Source organism: Vidua chalybeata, chromosome 1 (genome assembly GCF_026979565.1).
Source record: "Vidua chalybeata isolate OUT-0048 chromosome 1, bVidCha1 merged haplotype, whole genome shotgun sequence".
NCBI lineage: Eukaryota > Metazoa > Chordata > Aves > Passeriformes > Viduidae > Vidua > Vidua chalybeata.
The window spans coordinates 133,325,788-133,344,368 of NC_071530.1; the positions used below are offsets into that span (position 1 = coordinate 133,325,788).

The 18,581-nt window shown below is 35.7% G+C and overlaps 1 protein-coding gene across 30 annotated transcripts in view; it reads left to right on the forward strand.

Annotated features, from left to right (window-relative positions):
- RIMS2 (regulating synaptic membrane exocytosis 2) overlaps positions 1 to 18,581 on the forward strand; it is a 448,611-nt gene that overhangs the window by 175,141 nt on the left and 254,889 nt on the right. For all 30 annotated transcript variants that reach the window (XM_053936996.1, XM_053937000.1, XM_053937028.1 and 27 more), the window contains one exon: positions 13,962 to 14,887. In XM_053936996.1, the coding sequence (XP_053792971.1) occupies positions 13,962 to 14,887 (926 nt within the window). The remainder of the gene's footprint in view (positions 1 to 13,961; positions 14,888 to 18,581) is intronic.

An 18,581-nucleotide genomic window follows, 5' to 3' on the forward strand; every position in this document is an offset into this window, starting at 1 on the left:
AAGGCCCTTTGTGATCTTGAATTCTTAATCTTGGCCACTCCCATATGTTTTGAGAGACAAAGGGCATCGTTGTTTTTGTGTGTGTGTGTGTGTGTGTGTGCTTTGTTTGCCTTTTTTCTTTTAAGGTGAGGAGTAAATTATGGTTTTGTTGCTGGTTAGGAGATAAGTTTCTCACTTAACTCCCTCCCTTTCCATTGAGTTCATAGACAAGAAGGTGCCATTGGCAAGAAATGGTGTTGTATTCCAGACCAGAAGATTCTCTGGGGTAATATCCATTCCAAGAAGGAAGAATAAGGGACAAATCATTCCTAATCATATAAAGCCTAACAAAATTGTATTTGAAAACTTGGGAGTGGGAATGATAAGGAACATCTGAAAGCAGGAATATTTCTGAGCATGTGCATAGACAACTAAATAAAAAAGAGTATCATGATTTGTTCCTGCACAGGTACTTAGCCTGTACTTACACCGAGCAAATTATAGCTCCTGTAGAATGTACAACGCCCCTTCTTGCTTCTAACTGGCATTGTTATTACAGAAGAAGAAATGAGAGAATTTTAGATTAGAAATATCCTGATTTGCATTTTATATCGTGTCCATCTTTCCTAGCACTGTTTTTTTTTTTTTGTTTTGGTTTTTTTTTTTTTGTTTTGGTTTTTTTTTTTTTTTTTTTTTTTTTTTTTGGTTTGATTTCTGTAGGCAGTATTTGTAAAGCTGTAATCTCAATTTACAGTTCTTGTTTTTTGTTTTTTCTTTTTTTTTTTCAAATCGCTATTAATGACAATTTCATTATCATTTTGAGTACAACTTCCTTAGATTAAGAATTTACCTTGATGAGATCCTTTGCCCAATGTACCAACTAGTGATCAACACTGGTTGCAAGACCTACACCTTCCATATAAAATAATTATTGCAAACATTTTAGTCCACTTCACTGAAATGCGTATGCCTATGTTTGTTTGTAGCTCCCCTGTATTTTTAAGATAATAGCAATTCCCAGTCCAGGTTCTTGCAGGATTTATAGGCTTCTATGGTAGTCCCTCTGTTTATACATAATTTGCATAAAATGCCAATCATCTCATTGTCTCTATTAAAATATTTCATGATTTCATTTTATGTGATTAATAGATCCATTATCTTTGAGAATCTGAAACAAAATCTGCAAGTCCAGGTTCTTGTACAAGTTAAAGTCTGTTTTTTAAATCCAGAATTTTTGAACAAAAAATTACCATTTTCAGTCAGTGAGACAACATGGCTCTTCTAATGTTAGGTTGACCTGACCTGAAAATGTTGAGAAAGAGAGAAAACAGAATTTTGCATTAAGTTGAATTAAGATGAATTACATAATTGCCAGCTTTTGCCAGCCTTGCAAAGTCCTCAAATATTTTGTTGCACCACCTGCTGGGTCTCAATCTTTGATGATTCTTGACAAAGATTGTTCATAATGTCTGGCAAAACGTTGAATCTCTTGGCTATGAATGAGTTTTTCATGTTAAGTTTCTGTCTTGCAGATATGTGTGTTATTCCTAATGCCTTTAGAAGTTTGACTTTTTTCTCATATTTCAGTGTAAAAAATTTCCACTTAACATTACCTTAATGTTGAAGCAGAGTAGGTGAACCTACCTCTGCACTTGTCTCTGGACGTCTCTGGGTATGTTGCACTGGGAGGAATTATCTTCTCCCAGCTAATGCTGGTGAAGTGTAACTTTGTTGCAGGTAATTAATGGCCCAGTGGAACAGACATCACAAGGCACAAGAGCAAGTGCAGAATAAACAATCAGCAAGGCAGGGCACTCTTACAGCATAAAGCATAAATAAAATTCTTCCCTCTTAGCTTAAAGGAATGAGGAAGAGAAAATACGTCATGGTGTTCCTCTATTTTTGAAATGAAATTTGTGTTTTAATATTGTATTTTTATAACATTGAATAGAAAATTCTTCTGTATCACTAATGTCAGCTTTTAGCCTTCACTCTATTGATCAGCAACTGCACCTGAGTTCTCCATTCACAGACAGTTTCTAATGTGTTATTGAAGATATTGAAATTAGTCCAAAATAGCAAAAAGGGGCCAAAGTGATGTCCACAGCCACTACCCCAGTAATATCTTTCAGTCCACTTTTCACAAAACTTGACCTTAGGAAACCTTTTCTTTTCTATGAGGTATTGAGGATGATAATTCTCTTAAGAATTTTCCTGTGGTTTAGGTATTTTTTTATCTGCTGCAAGAATTTTCTAACATGGCTATAATTAACCACTTCATTTTCTTCTCTGCCTCTCCCTCCACCCTCTACTCCAAATTTCTATGTATTTCTGAATCAAACTCATTTCCAACAGAGTAGTGTTGGTTTTTCTCACCTTGCTACAGAACTTGCAGCAGTAGGGAAATGGCCAGCTAGTGGAAATGTAATAGTTCTTCAGGTCGTGCTTTTAATAGCATATCATCCATATAAACCAAAAGATTCTAATCCATTGTTTTGGGAAATATCTCCCTAATGATAAGGGTAAATGAGCTTGGTGCCACTGTAAGGCCAAATAAAAGGAATATAATTTGATTTTTTATTCCTTCTCAGCAAAGTTTAAATAATATCTGGCATTAATCTCATTTCTGTAAAAGCATCCAGGAAGAAGGAAATCAAACTTCTTGATCGTGGTTATTCTTCTCTTATTTTTATATATGAATCTATTAATATTGTAACTGTTTTGGGTTAGTTTACCTCAATATGCATTTCAAAATTACTATATAGCATGAAATATTCTTTGCTAATTGTAAAAGTCAGATCTGTCCTACTACCCATTTTGACCATTTAAATTACAGTAACTAAATTACTGAAACTTGATCATTGTTTTCTGCTCTGTCAACTCAAGCATCTTGAATAATTTTTATAGCCTGGCTCCCTAGCCTGTTATCCAGTTGATCTCATTCTTGAAAAGTGCTTCAGTGAGAAAACATTTAACCTTTTGTGTTCAGGTCAACAATGAAAGTAAAGTTTAACTTAAAACATACTACTGGTCCCCAAAATTTGACAATAACAGTACTGAGAGAGATGAAGTCATCGTTAATCTCAAAAAGATTTCATGAGTTCAAAAAATGCTTTCAAATCATTGCTTTACTTTTTTTCTTGTTCCATTACTTTTTTCTTGCTCCTTTCTCTGTTGCCTTAGCTGATTGATCACACTCTGCTTAAGACTGAGTTACTGAGTGTGTTCTGTAACTTTTGTAATGGACTTGTGTTATCGGAGATGCGGAGAGCCTGTATAATTTGTATAAACCTCTCAGTGTTTGTCAGCTGTTTGCCATTTGAGTCTAGTTGGTAATGACAGGCCCTCTGGTTATTCTTATACCTTTTCTAGAAATTCTGGAATTGATGGAAAAAATTACCAGTGTTATGTCAAAAATCTGCTAATTACACAGCCTAAACTTCAGTCAGAATTTCATCATTTGACTTTGTAGGATCCTGCTGAAAACAAGTTTATTGGGTAAAGCAGATGATGGTGACAGGATCTGTAAAGCATGAATTAGTTGGGATGTTTATGTACACATTAACTTACAAAAGGAGCATTATTTTAACTGTGGAATATAAAAAGCTGGCATCTTATTTTAGAAGTAAATGTAGAATAACTAAATCTACCTTCACTGCAGTAGAATGTAGAATACATTTATGGACTTGTTTATGTTACAAGATGAAGTTTATTTTAGCTGTTTAATTTTAAATCTCCTTAGATTTCCACACAACTGTCTTGGAAGTAACATAGTCATATATTTCAGTGAATTTTATTCAGTGCTATTTTGTTGCTAGTAGTTCTATATGGACTATTCAGTATTGTTTTGATTCCTGCTAGAAGTGGTTACTATTTTCCTCTATGTGGTCTGTACTGTTGTCATCTTAGCTGGGTGCTACCTTTTTGTATAGAAGCTGCTAAGCTTTGCACTTCCAAGTGTTCACTTCCACACATTTTCTAGAGTACTTATCTTCCATATGGATTTTTGTAAGCATCCATGAATATATTTTCTTCTTTAGAAGGCTTCATATTGAGCCTCTTTTAAGGAAGGCATACTCTAGTGCAGACATCTCTAACAGATGATAAGAGAACAAAAGGGGAGGAATATCCTGAGCTGGTCTCAGCACTGCAGAAAAACAAAGTCATGCTGGTAGAAATACCTACATCAGAGATCTGAGCTGAGTATCTAAGGATGGCTCTTTGACCTGTTGATGTTTCAAATCCCAGGATGTTATTATCCATGTGAGGTTGTTATTGTATGATAGTGTGGTGGGAAATTTTTCAGTGTCTCTGAAAACCCAGCAGCACAGACATGGTTTCCATCCTAACCTCCTGCCTGAGGGGCTCTGAACTGAAGGAGCTCTGTCTAGGCAGACATAACCATTTGATCCTGAACATTTTGGTATGTAACAGCTGTGAATTGTGAGCCCACTGCTTAAACTAGTGTGAAGGAAGTTCTTGTGCTTAAAAAACATTGTAAAATCATGTCCTACCAATACGTAATATAGTGCTGTAGTTTTTACAGAAATACAACTTAATTTCCTCTAAACTTGTGGTCTGCTTCTATGATAGACTTAGGTGCTACTTTAAAATGCAGACCTTTAATCCCAATTCACCAGTATGTTGAGAATGACAGTTGAACCAGAAATTTAAAGTTTTCTGTACCAATTACCATGGTAATTTCCAAGAGCTATTGAATGCACCTGTCTCATTCCATGGTGGTCCAGCTGATGTTCCCTAGCAGGAACACATTTGCCCTGACAGCTTGGTCTTGGAGAAACTGGTGCAGACAGCCCATCATTCATTGATGAGCCACCACTGATCTAATTCACAAGATTTAATAATGGGTCTTTACCTCCCATTACTGAGGAAACTGGACATTTTCACAGCGGTTATTTTATGCTTGCTCTTTTACGGAGGCATCAAAACAGCTCAGTATGATCTATTTCCTCTCTTCCAGACTGAAATATGAATCACAGAGATCTTTTAAAACTTAAGTTCATTGTGTGATATCACATTTATATTGTAATTGTGGACACAATGAAGAGAAAGAGAAAAAATCAGAATATATATTGAATCTAGTTAATTAATAAGAGTTTTAAAAGTTCAACAGTCCAAAATAGCCTCCAGATGTTATTAGGGAAAACAATTCTCAAGTGACAGTTCACGTCACTGATATTTTCTTAGTTTGGTCATTATTGAAATAGCTTTATTTTTTATGTAATGGTGATAATTACCACATAATAATGGAGTGTTTCTTTGAAAGAAAATTCTCCCTGTTATCAAACTTAAAGGTTTCCTTTGAAGAACCAGGATACTTCCAGCTGCTGGTAAAGGTATCTGCTGAACAATCCCTGTCGTAAGAAACTGAAACACTTAAAAAAGATTAGACTCAAAATTGGATGAAATGATGAATAGATGAAGTCTATTATGGTACATTCTCTGTGATGGCTGACCAAATGTCAGAATGCCTTTCCTAAGAATCTGAACTCATGATTATTGAGGTGGAGAAAATCTAGGCTTCTGTTAAGTCTTTAGTTTTTCCATGTCATGCTACTTTATCATAGCTTAAATATATTGCAGTCAGATTTGGTTGGTGCTTTATATTAAACATAATGTATTCATAAGCTAGTTTGCATAGGTAGAAAAAGCTGTGGAAAACTAGAAAAATATGTTTATAATTTATTTAAGGCAAATGAAGACATACATTTGCTCTCTATTATTTTCATATTTTCAACATATTTTGAATGGGAGTTTTGATGGCTGTTTTTGGAAATAATTAATCCATTGATTTTCAAAGGTTTTTTTTTTTTTTTGACTATGTAAGAAAAAAATGTTTTCAGTTTTATGGTATGTGTGACACATCAGACTAGTATAGATGCCACAAGTATTTTAGCCTAATAGTTGAAAATTATGCCAAAATTTGACTTCTTACAAACTAAAAGTATAGATATTACATAACTTCATTGGAGACCTAGAACATAAAGAAAATGCTGGAACTAGTATCACAAAATATGAAATACTGGACCTGCACAATTTTAAAAATAGTTTAAATGAAATGTCCTGACCAGCATGTACATTTGTAGGCAATAGTACTGTAGCAAGGCTCTAATCAGCTAAGTACCATAATCCTCCTTATAGGGTAAATTCTTACTTGACCTCCAGCTATATACAGCACATGGTAACAGCATTAAACTATAACACTCCTCTCATGCTCTCAATAGCTTCCCATTGGGTCAGCTCTCTGACTTGCTGTTGTTGCAGATACTAAACTTTATTTTTTTCCTAGATGCCTTATATTTTATAAGTACATTTTGGGGGAAGGGAAGGCTTTGTAAAATACATATCTAAAAAATTGTGTCTCAAAATTAAGAGACTGTTTATATGATTTCACTGAACCTAGAGGATTAAATGAAAGCGTTAGCGAGAACAGAAATTGATGTATTCTCATGATCCCGAGGCTTCCAACTTCCCAGATGTGCAGTGGCTGATCAAAAGGTAAAGCAGGGAAGAATGTGTTGTCTGAAAACAATGTCTAATGCTCAGCATTTCTTGTTCTTCTGGGGGATGATTAGGAAGATATTTTTTACTTTTAGCAAAAAACTTAAAAACTTTTTCTTGTGCTTCAGATATATGCAAATATTATCTTTAAAAAAATCTTTTGCTACCCTATAATTTAGTTTCTTAAATTGTATTCTATTTTCTGTGATAAAAATAATTCTTGAAACATTATATTTCTTTTAATAAAAATAGTGTATATAGAATTTTGAAATGTTATTTTATTTTATATTATTTGTACTTTTTAGTAACAGTTCAGTATTATATTTACTCATTCTTATGTTAGTGTTTCTGTGATCTACTATTCTTTTAAACTAATTTGAATCCTGCTGTTAGACAGCTGTTAATTGATTCCACCCTTCTGCAAATAGTTTCTGTAGTGTCAGTACTACTGCAGATAACAAGAATGCCCATTCCTACTAATTATTCTTGAAAACAATCTAATCAATTTGCTATTTAGTAGAGTTTTTGTTATTATATTTTTTGAGACAATTTTTTTTACTGAAGGAAAAGGTGCAATATTGCTTATCTATTAAGTGGAAATAATTAGAAAGATATTAATTTTGAAAATGTTCAGAACTAGAAATAATGAAAAATCTTGGCATGTTTAACCTATTTATAAGAGGTAGTAATTCATCAATATATCTGAATGAACACTCAGTAAAATACAGTTGTTTTATTTCTCAGTTTGCAGTTCTCTAAAATCATATTATATGATTTAAGGGCTACTGAATACTTAGGCAAAATAAAGGAGGACAAAATAATTTCTACTGTTAGTCCAGTTTTCCTATTTGTGATGTTTTTGATTTAAGGAAAAAAAAGCAAACAAATGTATTACCTAAATATTTCTAGATTGGCAATTGATACTTACAATCACCTCTTTTGTTCAGCAGTTTTTCCCACGTTATAATTCTTTTCCTCATACAAATTGAAATTAACCCTGCAATGCTGAATTTTTGCTGAATTACTCATACAGAATAAAAATGCATTGTTTCATGTTTCTGTGCAATCATGTCAAGTTCAAAGAAAAATTGTTATCAGTGGTGACTTTATTATATCAACATTTTGTTACTACAGATTTCCTTTTATTCTGTTGATACAAGCCTGCAGTCAGTGAATTCTTATTTTCAGATAAAATCTAATAGAGATCAACATCTGCTCTACCAATCTTATGCTTCAGTAAATTTGCTGAATTGTAAACTTAATTCATATTCTTTGGAGATATTTAGCTGGAATGTGTTCTAATGTTTCTAAGAATGATTTCTATAAAATAAAATCACAAGGCATGGCTGAAATGAGGAATGAGATATTGTCTCACATGAGCTTTACCTAGTGAATTCCTTAGATATGTGAGTGTTAGATGTACTTCAGAACAATTTTTTAAAGCCATATTGGTCAAATGCAATAAACACATTTTCTATTTATCAAAGTAGGCTGTTTAAATTAACTTGTGAATTGTGCACTGGTTGCTTACATTCTTCATTTTTTTTGTGGAGGTGAGAAACTAAGGAGAGGGGAACTGCCAAATCATAAGTTTAATCTAGTATAAAACTAGACAGCATAGAGGAACTGTAAAGAGAGATCTTGGTGAAAACTGGAACTGCTTTGAAGTCAAAAAATGCCTCCTTTTTCAATAAGAGAGCCATAGCTTCTTTGAAGAATGTGCAAAATGAATTCTCCTGCACAGTATGACTCAGCAAAGGCAGAAGTTTTAAGCGGAGAATGAAGAGTAAATAATTGGCAGCTATCCTCTTAAAACCACTGCCAAAAATTTTGCAGATTTTTCAGTCTGGCAACGGAAGGCTGTGGAAATCGTTTCCTAAATGAGAGAGTAGAAACCACCCTGTGAAAGGCTGACCCTAAAGCTGCACAGTGAGTTTTCTGGGTTCATTGCACTCATGGGGCTTTGGGTGCATGGTCCAGAGAGTGCCCAGCTCAGCTCCTGGCAGCCCAGGAACGGTGTGACAAGTGCTTTATCTGCTCCCTCTCACCATTGTTTTAAAACAAGTGTCCTGACTGCTTGTTGAATTCAACACATAGAAATACAAAATTTCAGATAGTAGAAGAACTATTCTTAGATGATCACTCAGGGACCAGCAAATGCAGTTTCCCTGACAGAAGCCATATAGTAAAGGAGAAATGAAGCTGTGTTCAGGGTATTTGATGAGGTCTCTAACAAGAAGCCCTGTATCTTGCAAGGCTTTTGTGACAAAGTTCTGGTGAAAAATGTCTATTTTTACCTTCTCTGAATTATTCTTTCATGTATTGAAAAGATCACATTTTGAGTTAAGCAAAATTATTGCTATTATTCTTAATATGTGCAAAATTATTATTAATATGTGCAGAAGAGATATTTTCAGTTTTAATTTTCCATTTAACATTATTCCTTGATAATTTATAGGAAAAAGAGAACAAAATTTGAAAGTATTGTTTAGTAAAGTATAATTAGGTCTTACAAGTAGATGGCCAACATTCATTTTCAAGTAGCTGATGGCTCAGGCCCACCGAGACCATTATTTAATTGACCCAAATTATCATTTTTAATTGACCCAAAGCTTCTGATAAATAATACTCTTCAAGTAAATGCATCTTGTTTCAGGTAGAGAAACACATCTTTAGAAGAGATATTTTCATTAACATTTTCCCCAGTTCAAATGTGTATTCTGTTAGTCTGAGAAAAAGATTATCAGTAGGAGGGTCTGATATCTAGTTTTGACAGTGATATAAATACTTTACATATTACAATGTTTTTTAATGTCTCTGCCTTCTGAAATGTGTTGGATACTTAATTTTTAAAATATCCTTTTCTACAGTACATTTGGGTCAATTTTCTAAAAACCTAAATCAAAGCAGAAGAGTGGTTTCTCTTTAAGGCAGAATACAAGTGAATGTCAAAGAGTTTCAAGACATTTAGTTCCATTATGGAAATCACAGCCATCAAAGCTGAATAGCTGTCTTATATTCTTCTATGTTATATTTTAAGCACTTGATTCTATTGTGATGTGGAGGAGTTGAATAATTTAACTTTATGAGCAGGAGTACAGATTACAGTCAAGCTATTTGCTTTTCCATAATACTACTGATATCTGTAGTGTACTGCAAATAAGGTTTCCATCAGTGCAGGGTTATGGGTTGTATATTAAAAGACCAAATGTCATGTATTAATAAATTACAATAAAAATAAATATACAGTAATTAGTAGGAAAAAATAAATTTCATAGTCTGTATCTGAAAAAAAAAAAAACCCAAACATTTATGGATTGTGCCTCACAGAGATTTTTGCACAGTTTTTTAACCATAATAGAGATTTTATTTTATGGTTGTTTCAAACAAGTAGCAATCATAATGGCCTGGAGGATTTTTCAGGAAAGGTGTGATAACCTTTTCAGAAAATGTGGTAATCCTTCTGACAAGAGATATATAGTGCTTAGTTCAGCTGGCAGCTGGAGGGTGCATATTACACCCTTAACATTCACTTAGCTTTTAAAGTTCCAGGGAAGTCCTGGAAAGGCAGGAGTAGTAATTTTCCATGGTGTATCCAGCTGGAGGTACTTGATGAGAGGTTTATTAAGGTATCTTTAAGGTAGTTAATGGTGAGAAATGGATTAGACAGATGCTCATGAAGGTGAGTGAGAATTAGCTAGTGATCTAAAAATAGCAGCAGATTTTTAATAGTAGGGACAGGCCATAAATTTTCATCAATACTAGTTGCCTCCTACTGTAATTTCATAACTCTGATTTAAAATGTATAGCATTCATTTTACAACTCTGTATATAGCAGGTATTTTTAAAATTTAAAAACTGTTGAATATTAAAGGAATGCTAATTGTGCTGTAATGACCAGTAGAGAATGACAGACTTTAGTACTAAGGGTCTGGTGGCTGTAGGGCAGGATGAGCCCTTTCCTGACAGAAGGTTTCTGACTGATCACGTGTACAGGTACAGATAATTTATTTCTGATGGACATGCCTACAGCTTCTGGTTAGTTCAATAACTTCAGTAGCGAAGTAAGCTGACTTCAACAGGAATGAAATTAATTAGAAAGGGGGTTTGATGATGTCAGTCAACATAGGCCATGAATTAAATTAGTTACTTTTTTCTGTTAGGCTGCTTTTTCTGAAGAAAAGCACTATATTTGCAGGTAGGTCTTTTTCTTGCATGTGCCCTAGTAATTGCCACACTCAGGGCAGCCATGCAAAGCTTTTTCCTTCATGAAAGGTTAGAGTAGATTAAGGACCCAGCTGCTCTTCACATTACTGTCAGCCATAGATGGTTTCCTATTTTTATATCTTTAATGGAGGAAGGAAAATGACTGTTTGTAGTAAATGTAGCACATGAGGTTAGAGAATATTTGTGCAAGTGGTATAAAAATATAATGCTAAATCAACACATTCTCCTCTCATTAACATAGTTAATGCTAGAAAAAAACAGGTGTATTTTTTAGTAAGTCATATGCCAGTTCATCTGATGATGTATTTCCTTAATAGAAATACATTTTCCTCAGCAACAAGTCTACAGTAATGTTTTTACTTGTACAGAAATCCATCTGTTTTATACCCCTCAACCTTCCCCCCATGACATTATATCCATAATGTCATCAGAAGAGGATTGCATGCATATGAGGACACTGTGACATGGAGTGATATATTTATTTATATGTGTATATACAGATGCACATGTTTTGTGTATGTTTATATAATCTTCTATTTGTAGCTAAACCAGTTCTTACTGTTGTGTTGTTTGTATTGCTGTAGATACAAGTATGTAGATGTTTAATACTGAAGCATGTGTACACTCAGACTGCTCCAAGGCCCACACGTGAGATTTGTCGGGCTAGAGTCTGTATGGCTTTGTGTGTTACACCGTTCATCATGGAGTTGATCCTGCAAACCATATGTTCTAGAGTGTTTTAATGCTTTGGAGGATCAAATTGATGCAAAAATTGTGGCTCTGATCACCTATGTGATCTATAGGTTATATAGACTGAGTATACACAGTGTGAGTATTAACAGTGTAGTAGTGCGTGTACATTTCATGTTTACATGTATTTGTCTCGATCTTGCAATGAGATTCACATGAATGAATGCCTGTGTCTGATGAATGCAGATTTTTCCTATATATGGGACACAGCTGGGAAGAGGAAGTTATGCACACTTTTGCTATAGCCATGACAGAAATTTTCAGGGATTGGGTAATTTGCTATTGGAACAACTTATTTTGGGATGTGGCATAATTTTTCATCATCTGAAGTATTTAAGTGAAAAATATTTATCTTCCTTAAAGCATTTCTGCATCTAACCTCTGTTGTCTTAATGAAGCTTCTAAGTCTTTGCAAACTTAGTCTGCATTTGGGTAGTTCTGTTCTAATTGTCCCTTCCTGTTGGCCATTCTGGTTTTAGCCTTCTGAAACTCTGTTCATGTTACATTGGAGCGATTCAAGTTGAGTCCCCAGTAGCAGAATCTGTAGAGATTTTGTAAAACTTACAGAGGTTATAATTTGTGCTGGTACTAACATGTCAATATAACAAGACAGACAGGACATCTTACCTTCACCATCAGCAAATAGGCATCTGCATGATGCTTATAGAACTTGTCATGCTTCGCACTAAGAGTTTAATTTTTTCAAGATTGAATTAGTTTTCTCATTTGTAGATGTCATTGCAAAGCTAAAGTACTTTACTATTTACAAGGCAATACTGGGTCCAAATCTTTCAAGCAGAGTTTAGTAATTCTGTATGGAACCTAAAACAGTACATGATGCCAGTTTGCCAGTTACCCCACAGGCCATGCACACTGCACTGACAGCTGTTGTTTTTCCTTGTTGAGCAGAGACTGCATTGCTTCCTGGCTGTGAAAAGAATGTTTTCTCTCCTATCAGATAGCCAGAGCCCTTTATACTTTCCTGGGCACCGAGGAGAACCTCTTTCTTCTTCTCCCCTTCACTAAATTGAAGTGTTTTCTTTCTTCTTCTAGGACAACTGTGACAAAACCAGAGCTTAGTATTTGCTTGCCTTTTTTTCCTGTCCTTCTAAACACTAGGCAGGATCTCCTGGCTGCTGCCTGCAAGGCTGCCCTTCAGAATCAGTCATCATTTTGTGAGTGTAGAAAATATTTTAAAAGGGATCTTAATTATAAAGGTAGAACTAAACATAAGAAGAAAGGACTAATAACACAGAAATAGCTTCTCCTTTGTATTTTTATTACTTAAAGTTTGAGTTGATCTACATTATCCCAGAGAAGCCTGCCTCTCAGGCTCTTTTATCTGGAATCTCTGCTCAAGTTTTCTGCAGGTAACTTCTTCAGATCCATATAGGGTGAAAAGCCAAGCATAAATCAGGATATGTCTGGAAAGTAGCATTTTACATGCTTATTACCCTGTAAGGGTTGATAAACGGAAGATTTAAAGACCCAGTTTGTTTTTTTTCTATTTAACTGATCTCTTCTAATTATGTAGCAAACAATGTTGAGTCAAACAGAAAACATAGCATTTATTATATGTTCCAGACACACCCTTTATGAAAATATTGCATATAAATGAATCACATGCTTCATTTGTCAGTGTCAGGAAAGAAGGCTTCCTCTGAAGCCTCAGTAGCTGCCTATAGCTAGATGGTGTAAATGACATCAGTGAGTCAATGCTTTATATGGCACAGGAACTCCATTCTGATATTTGTCTTGTTCAATTGCTTGGACTAATACTGCTACCATCCCTATAGGATGGGAAGGATTGTTTCTCAACTCAGGAGGCACTTTGAAACTCTTTCCCTTCACAACACAAAAAAGTGGTTTGTTTTCTCAATTCAGGACATCTGATGTCATCTGATTTAGAAAAGTGCTGCCATTGAATCTTTGTCTGTTTTCTGCCCTTGGTACAAATTATAGTTTTGTGGGAGCTGAAATGTGTGTTTTTGAGCAGTAACAGCTGCTAAAAGAGTAAACTAACTGAATGATCCTTCTAGCCCTGATTTCCATGGTGATTATAAAACTCTATGAATCAGAGTACATGAAACAGTGTATATGAAACTCTATGAAACAGAAGTATATGACCAATTTGTATTGCTGTAAGTGATTACAAAGGATTATAAAATTTTGGTACTTGTAAAGCAGTCATGACTACAAAGTATTGTATAGTATTTGTATTCTATATTTTATAAAGTCATATTAGCATTTTTCCTTCAAAGCTGTTTTTTATTCAAACTGTGCACCATAAGCAGATTTATAGCATGATATCCTTTCTTTAATTTAGTACAGAAAATGTGAGAGCACATTCACAAAAAATGCAACGAACGGATTTTTTTTCCATCAGCTGGTCATTTTATCTTTTAACTAGCATTAACTGTATATTTGTGCTATATAAAATATTGACAGAATTCTCTTTCTGCTTTCTTGCCATCATTATTTAGGAAAAGAAGCCCTTCAATATCAAGAGAACAGAGCAAAAGATACGACCAAAGGGACGAGAGAGACGAATATTCACAGTATGCTACATCAGACAGTGCGATGCCCAGGTCACCATCAGATTATTCAGATAGGCGGTCACAGCGTGGGCCCCAGCTATACGAAGAACCTGAACTGGGTGATTATAGAGATTCCAACAGAAGGAGCCGCAGGCGTTCCAAGGAGTATCCGGTAGAAGAAGAAGATGCACAAAGCAGGGAAGAATATGAAAGGCAAAGGAGGGAAGAGGAATACCAGGCACGATACCGGAGTGATCCTAATTTGGCTCGTTATCCAGTCAAGCCGCAGCCTTATGAGGAGCAAATGCGTATCCACGCTGAAGTGTCCCGCGCACGTCATGAACGCAGGCATAGCGATGTCTCACTGGCAAATACAGAGTTGGAAGATTCTCGGATGTCCATGCTCAGGATGGAACGGCCATCAAGACAAAGATCAGTGTCTGAGCGCAGGGCCGCCATGGAAAATCAACGTTCATACTCTATGGAAAGAACTCGAGAGGCTCAGGGACCAAGTCCCAATCGTCAGAGGACCACAAATCATAGTCCTCCTACACCTAGGAGGAGTCCAATTCCTCTGGAAAGACCAGACATGAGGCGCTCTGATTCTTTAAGGAAACAGCACCATTTGGATCCCAGTTCTGCTGTCCGGAAAACAAAACGTGAAAAGATGGAGACCATGTTACGGAATGATTCACTCAGCTCGGACCAGTCTGAATCTGTCAGACCTCCACCACCAAAGCCCCATAAAACAAAAAAAGGAGGTAAAATGCGCCAGGTTTCATTAAGTAGCTCAGAAGAAGAACTGGCATCCACTCCAGAATATACAAGTTGTGATGATGTAGAGATTGAAAGTGAAAGTGTTAGTGAAAAAGGTAAGTTTTCTAATTTTTTGATTGTTTCACTATATAAATTTGATTTGGTTTCTATTATTTTGGACATTTATTTCAGCTATTTAAATTGATTGCAACCACACATCTACAGCCCTTCACAGATGACTCAACTTTGTTGTGATGGGAATTGAGATTTTTTTTCTGATTTTGTGTTTCATTTATATAAATTTAATGATTTATGTGGAAAAGAACATCACAGCTCCTATAAGTACTCGGATAAGTTAAAGGAAAAAACACGCCTACTGAAAAACCTATCAGTGAAATCTGCAAAATATCTAAAGCTGGTCTGTCATATAAGGCCACGGTTTCATGTCCTTTAATACCAGATTTGCGTGCTCCTGGAACACAATGAGTGCATATTTGATCTGGATCAAGTGTGGGCGCATGACCGCGTTTTTGTTGAATTAACTGGAGCACATGATACAGCCCTTATGCCAGTTTCATGCTGTCTGCTGCAGGTTAAAGAATGTCTGATCTGCAAAATAACCTGTGTGTATAAAGTTAACCCACTGAAGTTTTGAGACAAATTTAAAATGACTGATGAGGTTTACACCAGTGGAGGTTTTTTTTTCTTGTGGTGCTTATGATGATTTTTGGTTTTACTGCTTTTTGGAAATAGTTGTGGAGTTACTCCAATGTCAGAAAGAAAACTAAGATTGATTGAAATTACTTCCCAGCCTATAAAAGGATAATTTCTAATTAAATATGAAAGTATTGGGGACCATGAATTTAAACTCAATCAAATGAATATTATTAGTTTGCTTACCTTCATATATGTTGTTTTAAGCTTTTTTTTGAGTTATTATTCTTTTACCAGTGAAACTTTATTACTTCCCCTGAATGGTTATCTGCTGTTGTGGATTGCAAATAGAAAATTTTACTACTATTTATTATTATTATTATTATTATTATTATTATTATTAAAATAATAATAATATTGTTATCAAATTGATTCTGAAGTAAGCAATTAACTTGAGTAGGTGAAATAACTCTGAATTTTCATATGTCAATATACTCAGCCATGGTCTGATAAGTAAGGAGCAAGATAGTGTAGAATGGAAGGAAATTTCACCAGGTTAAAGTAGACAGTTCCATGTACTTACGTGAAACAACTGTGCTGAAACCTTGACCCCCTTAGTCTTCCTGATGAGTAGAAAAAACTTATACCAATTTTATGGTGTTCATGATTTTGTTCTTAGAAGCAACCTTGAGGAAAATAGGACCAATCAATACAGGGAAAATAGTAACAAAATGTTTATTTAAGGCAATTGAATGTAGGAAATGTAGTATACAAGATAGTATAGACAATATATTTTTTGTACATATAACACACAAAGCATATATATTTAGGATTATAAAAGCATAGAATCATTTAGGTTGGAAAAGATCTACAATATTATTGATTACCAATAATTTAGCACTTCCATGGCTTCTAACACATCAATAACCCTTGTGTCTGCTGCTGTATGGCTCGCTATCCCCTACCTCCATGGACACAGCAGAATGAAGGACCCCACCAGCACAATGCCTCTCAGGCACTGGAAGAGTGCTGCCTAGTTTATCTGTAATAAGTCTGGTTTCATGCCTTTCCCCTTCAGACCTAGTTTAAAGCTCCCTCCATAAACCCTGCTAATGCCTGAGAAAAATCTTTTCCCCTTTTGAGACAGGTGACTCCCATTTGTCATCAGCAGGCCTAGTGTCATGTAAACTGTAAACATGATCAGAAACCCACAAAGTTCTGCTGGTGATGCCAGACTCTGAGTCAAGTATTGATCTGCTGGATCTTCCTCTCTTCCCTCCTCATTTCCTGCAACTGGGAGAATGGAGGAGAAGTCCACTTGTACTCCTGATTCCTTATCCTGTCACCCTAAAGCCCTGATGTCTCTCTTTGATTGCCCTTGGACTTCTTATTGCCACTTTGCTGCCCTCCTGAAAAATCCTAACGACTGAGGGCCTTTCCAGGATAGGAACCTTTCCCTTCACAGATGGGTCTCAGGGGTGCACCAGGCTGACAAGAAGTGGGTCTGGTCTACATATTGGGCCTTCTTCTCCTTTCAGATGGGAGTTTAAAACTGGCTCTACAATTCTAGATTCTCTGTCATAATAATGATCTTACAAAACTTACAGCTTTCACTTAAATAATTTTGCATTTTTAGTGTCAAAGAAAACATTCTTATTGATAACAATAGTTAATAATAATGACAATGTCATGTCTGTCCTGATTTCTGAGGGAGTGAATGAAGCTAGATATTTGTTATACAAATTAATTTAAAAAGCTTGCAAAGATTTTGCAGGGAAAAAAAAATGCTTCATACTGTGCTTTGTTAATCTTGATTGAATTAGTGTAAGCGCTTTGTCGTGACATACAGGGTGTAACTGTGTCAAAGTGGCCTAGCGGTGGCCTGCAGCTGGAACTGATGTGGAGAATAACCTTGGTTTTTCATAAAGGAGAAGAACAACTGCTTGAACTGGGGAAGGATGTGACTGCTTTGACTGTGTCTGCTCCCAGCCTGTGCTGGGGGTCCTGGGCTGGGGGAAGTGACCATGCACAGCACAAGAAGTCATTCCAGCAGTAACACCTGCAACTGGAACCAGAGCCCGCTGTGCCAGCCTCAGCAGCCCTGGTCACATACACAAATAATATCCTCAGACCCTCCTACTTCTCTCCTGCTCTTTAACCACTGGAGTGGCATTTTTTGCAAAGATGGACTGGGACTTCTAAGCAAGGAATGTGGACCTGGCAGCGTTGACATGAAGGGCTGGAATGGTGTTTGGTGGGGTGAGATGTGCTAAGACCATGGTCAGGAGCTGACACTGGCAGGCGAGTTCATTCTTTAGAAGCTCAGGAAACAACGCATGAGAACATGAGAACATGAGAACAGTGTTAAATGGACATAGCTAAGATTACAAATGTGTTTACCTGAAACTTAGGTTGTGCCAGAATTAGACATATTTTTCAGAATTAATTTTGTGCAAGTCTTCACAGAGATTGAAACTCTCTTTAGTGACATAACTGAGCACCAACTTAACAGATGGCCTCTGCCTTTTTCTGTGCATAGGATGAACAATTCTTTCTTATTGTGTTATTCAAATTTTTCTGAAACTCACAATATTTTTTCCACATTATGTAAGGGACCCTTCTTCACTCTTGCTGTGAATACCAGGCCTCTGTAACTGCCAAGATTTACAGCACTTACTGCAAGTCTTGAGATCAGTGTAGCAGACAGTTCAGAGCTATATCTCCATGACAGGACCTCCTGCCTGTCTTAGGACATACACTTTGGAGAAGAAAAAAAGAAGTTGCCTATAATTAGGTATATTGCTATTTTCCCTAAGTATGAAAGATCAAAATTGCTTAAAATGTTAGAGAAAAACAATTCTTGAAATGCCAATGTTTTTATGAAATTGTAAATTATAAATGGCTGTAAAATAGCTCCTCCATCACTAGATGTTCTAGACTATAAATGTTCAAATCACCAATTCTTTCTCAAAACCATCTCAGTTTACATGGTGCAGTTTGAAGGCTCTGAGAAATGTGGCTTATAAAAAGAAAACAGTTTTTTGTGATGGTATTGTAGCAGAGTCAACTATGTCACCTACAGAGGTCCATATAAAGCTGTATTTTGTGGTGTGCAAGTTAGGCCAACCTTTCTACATTGATTGTCCAATTTAAGTG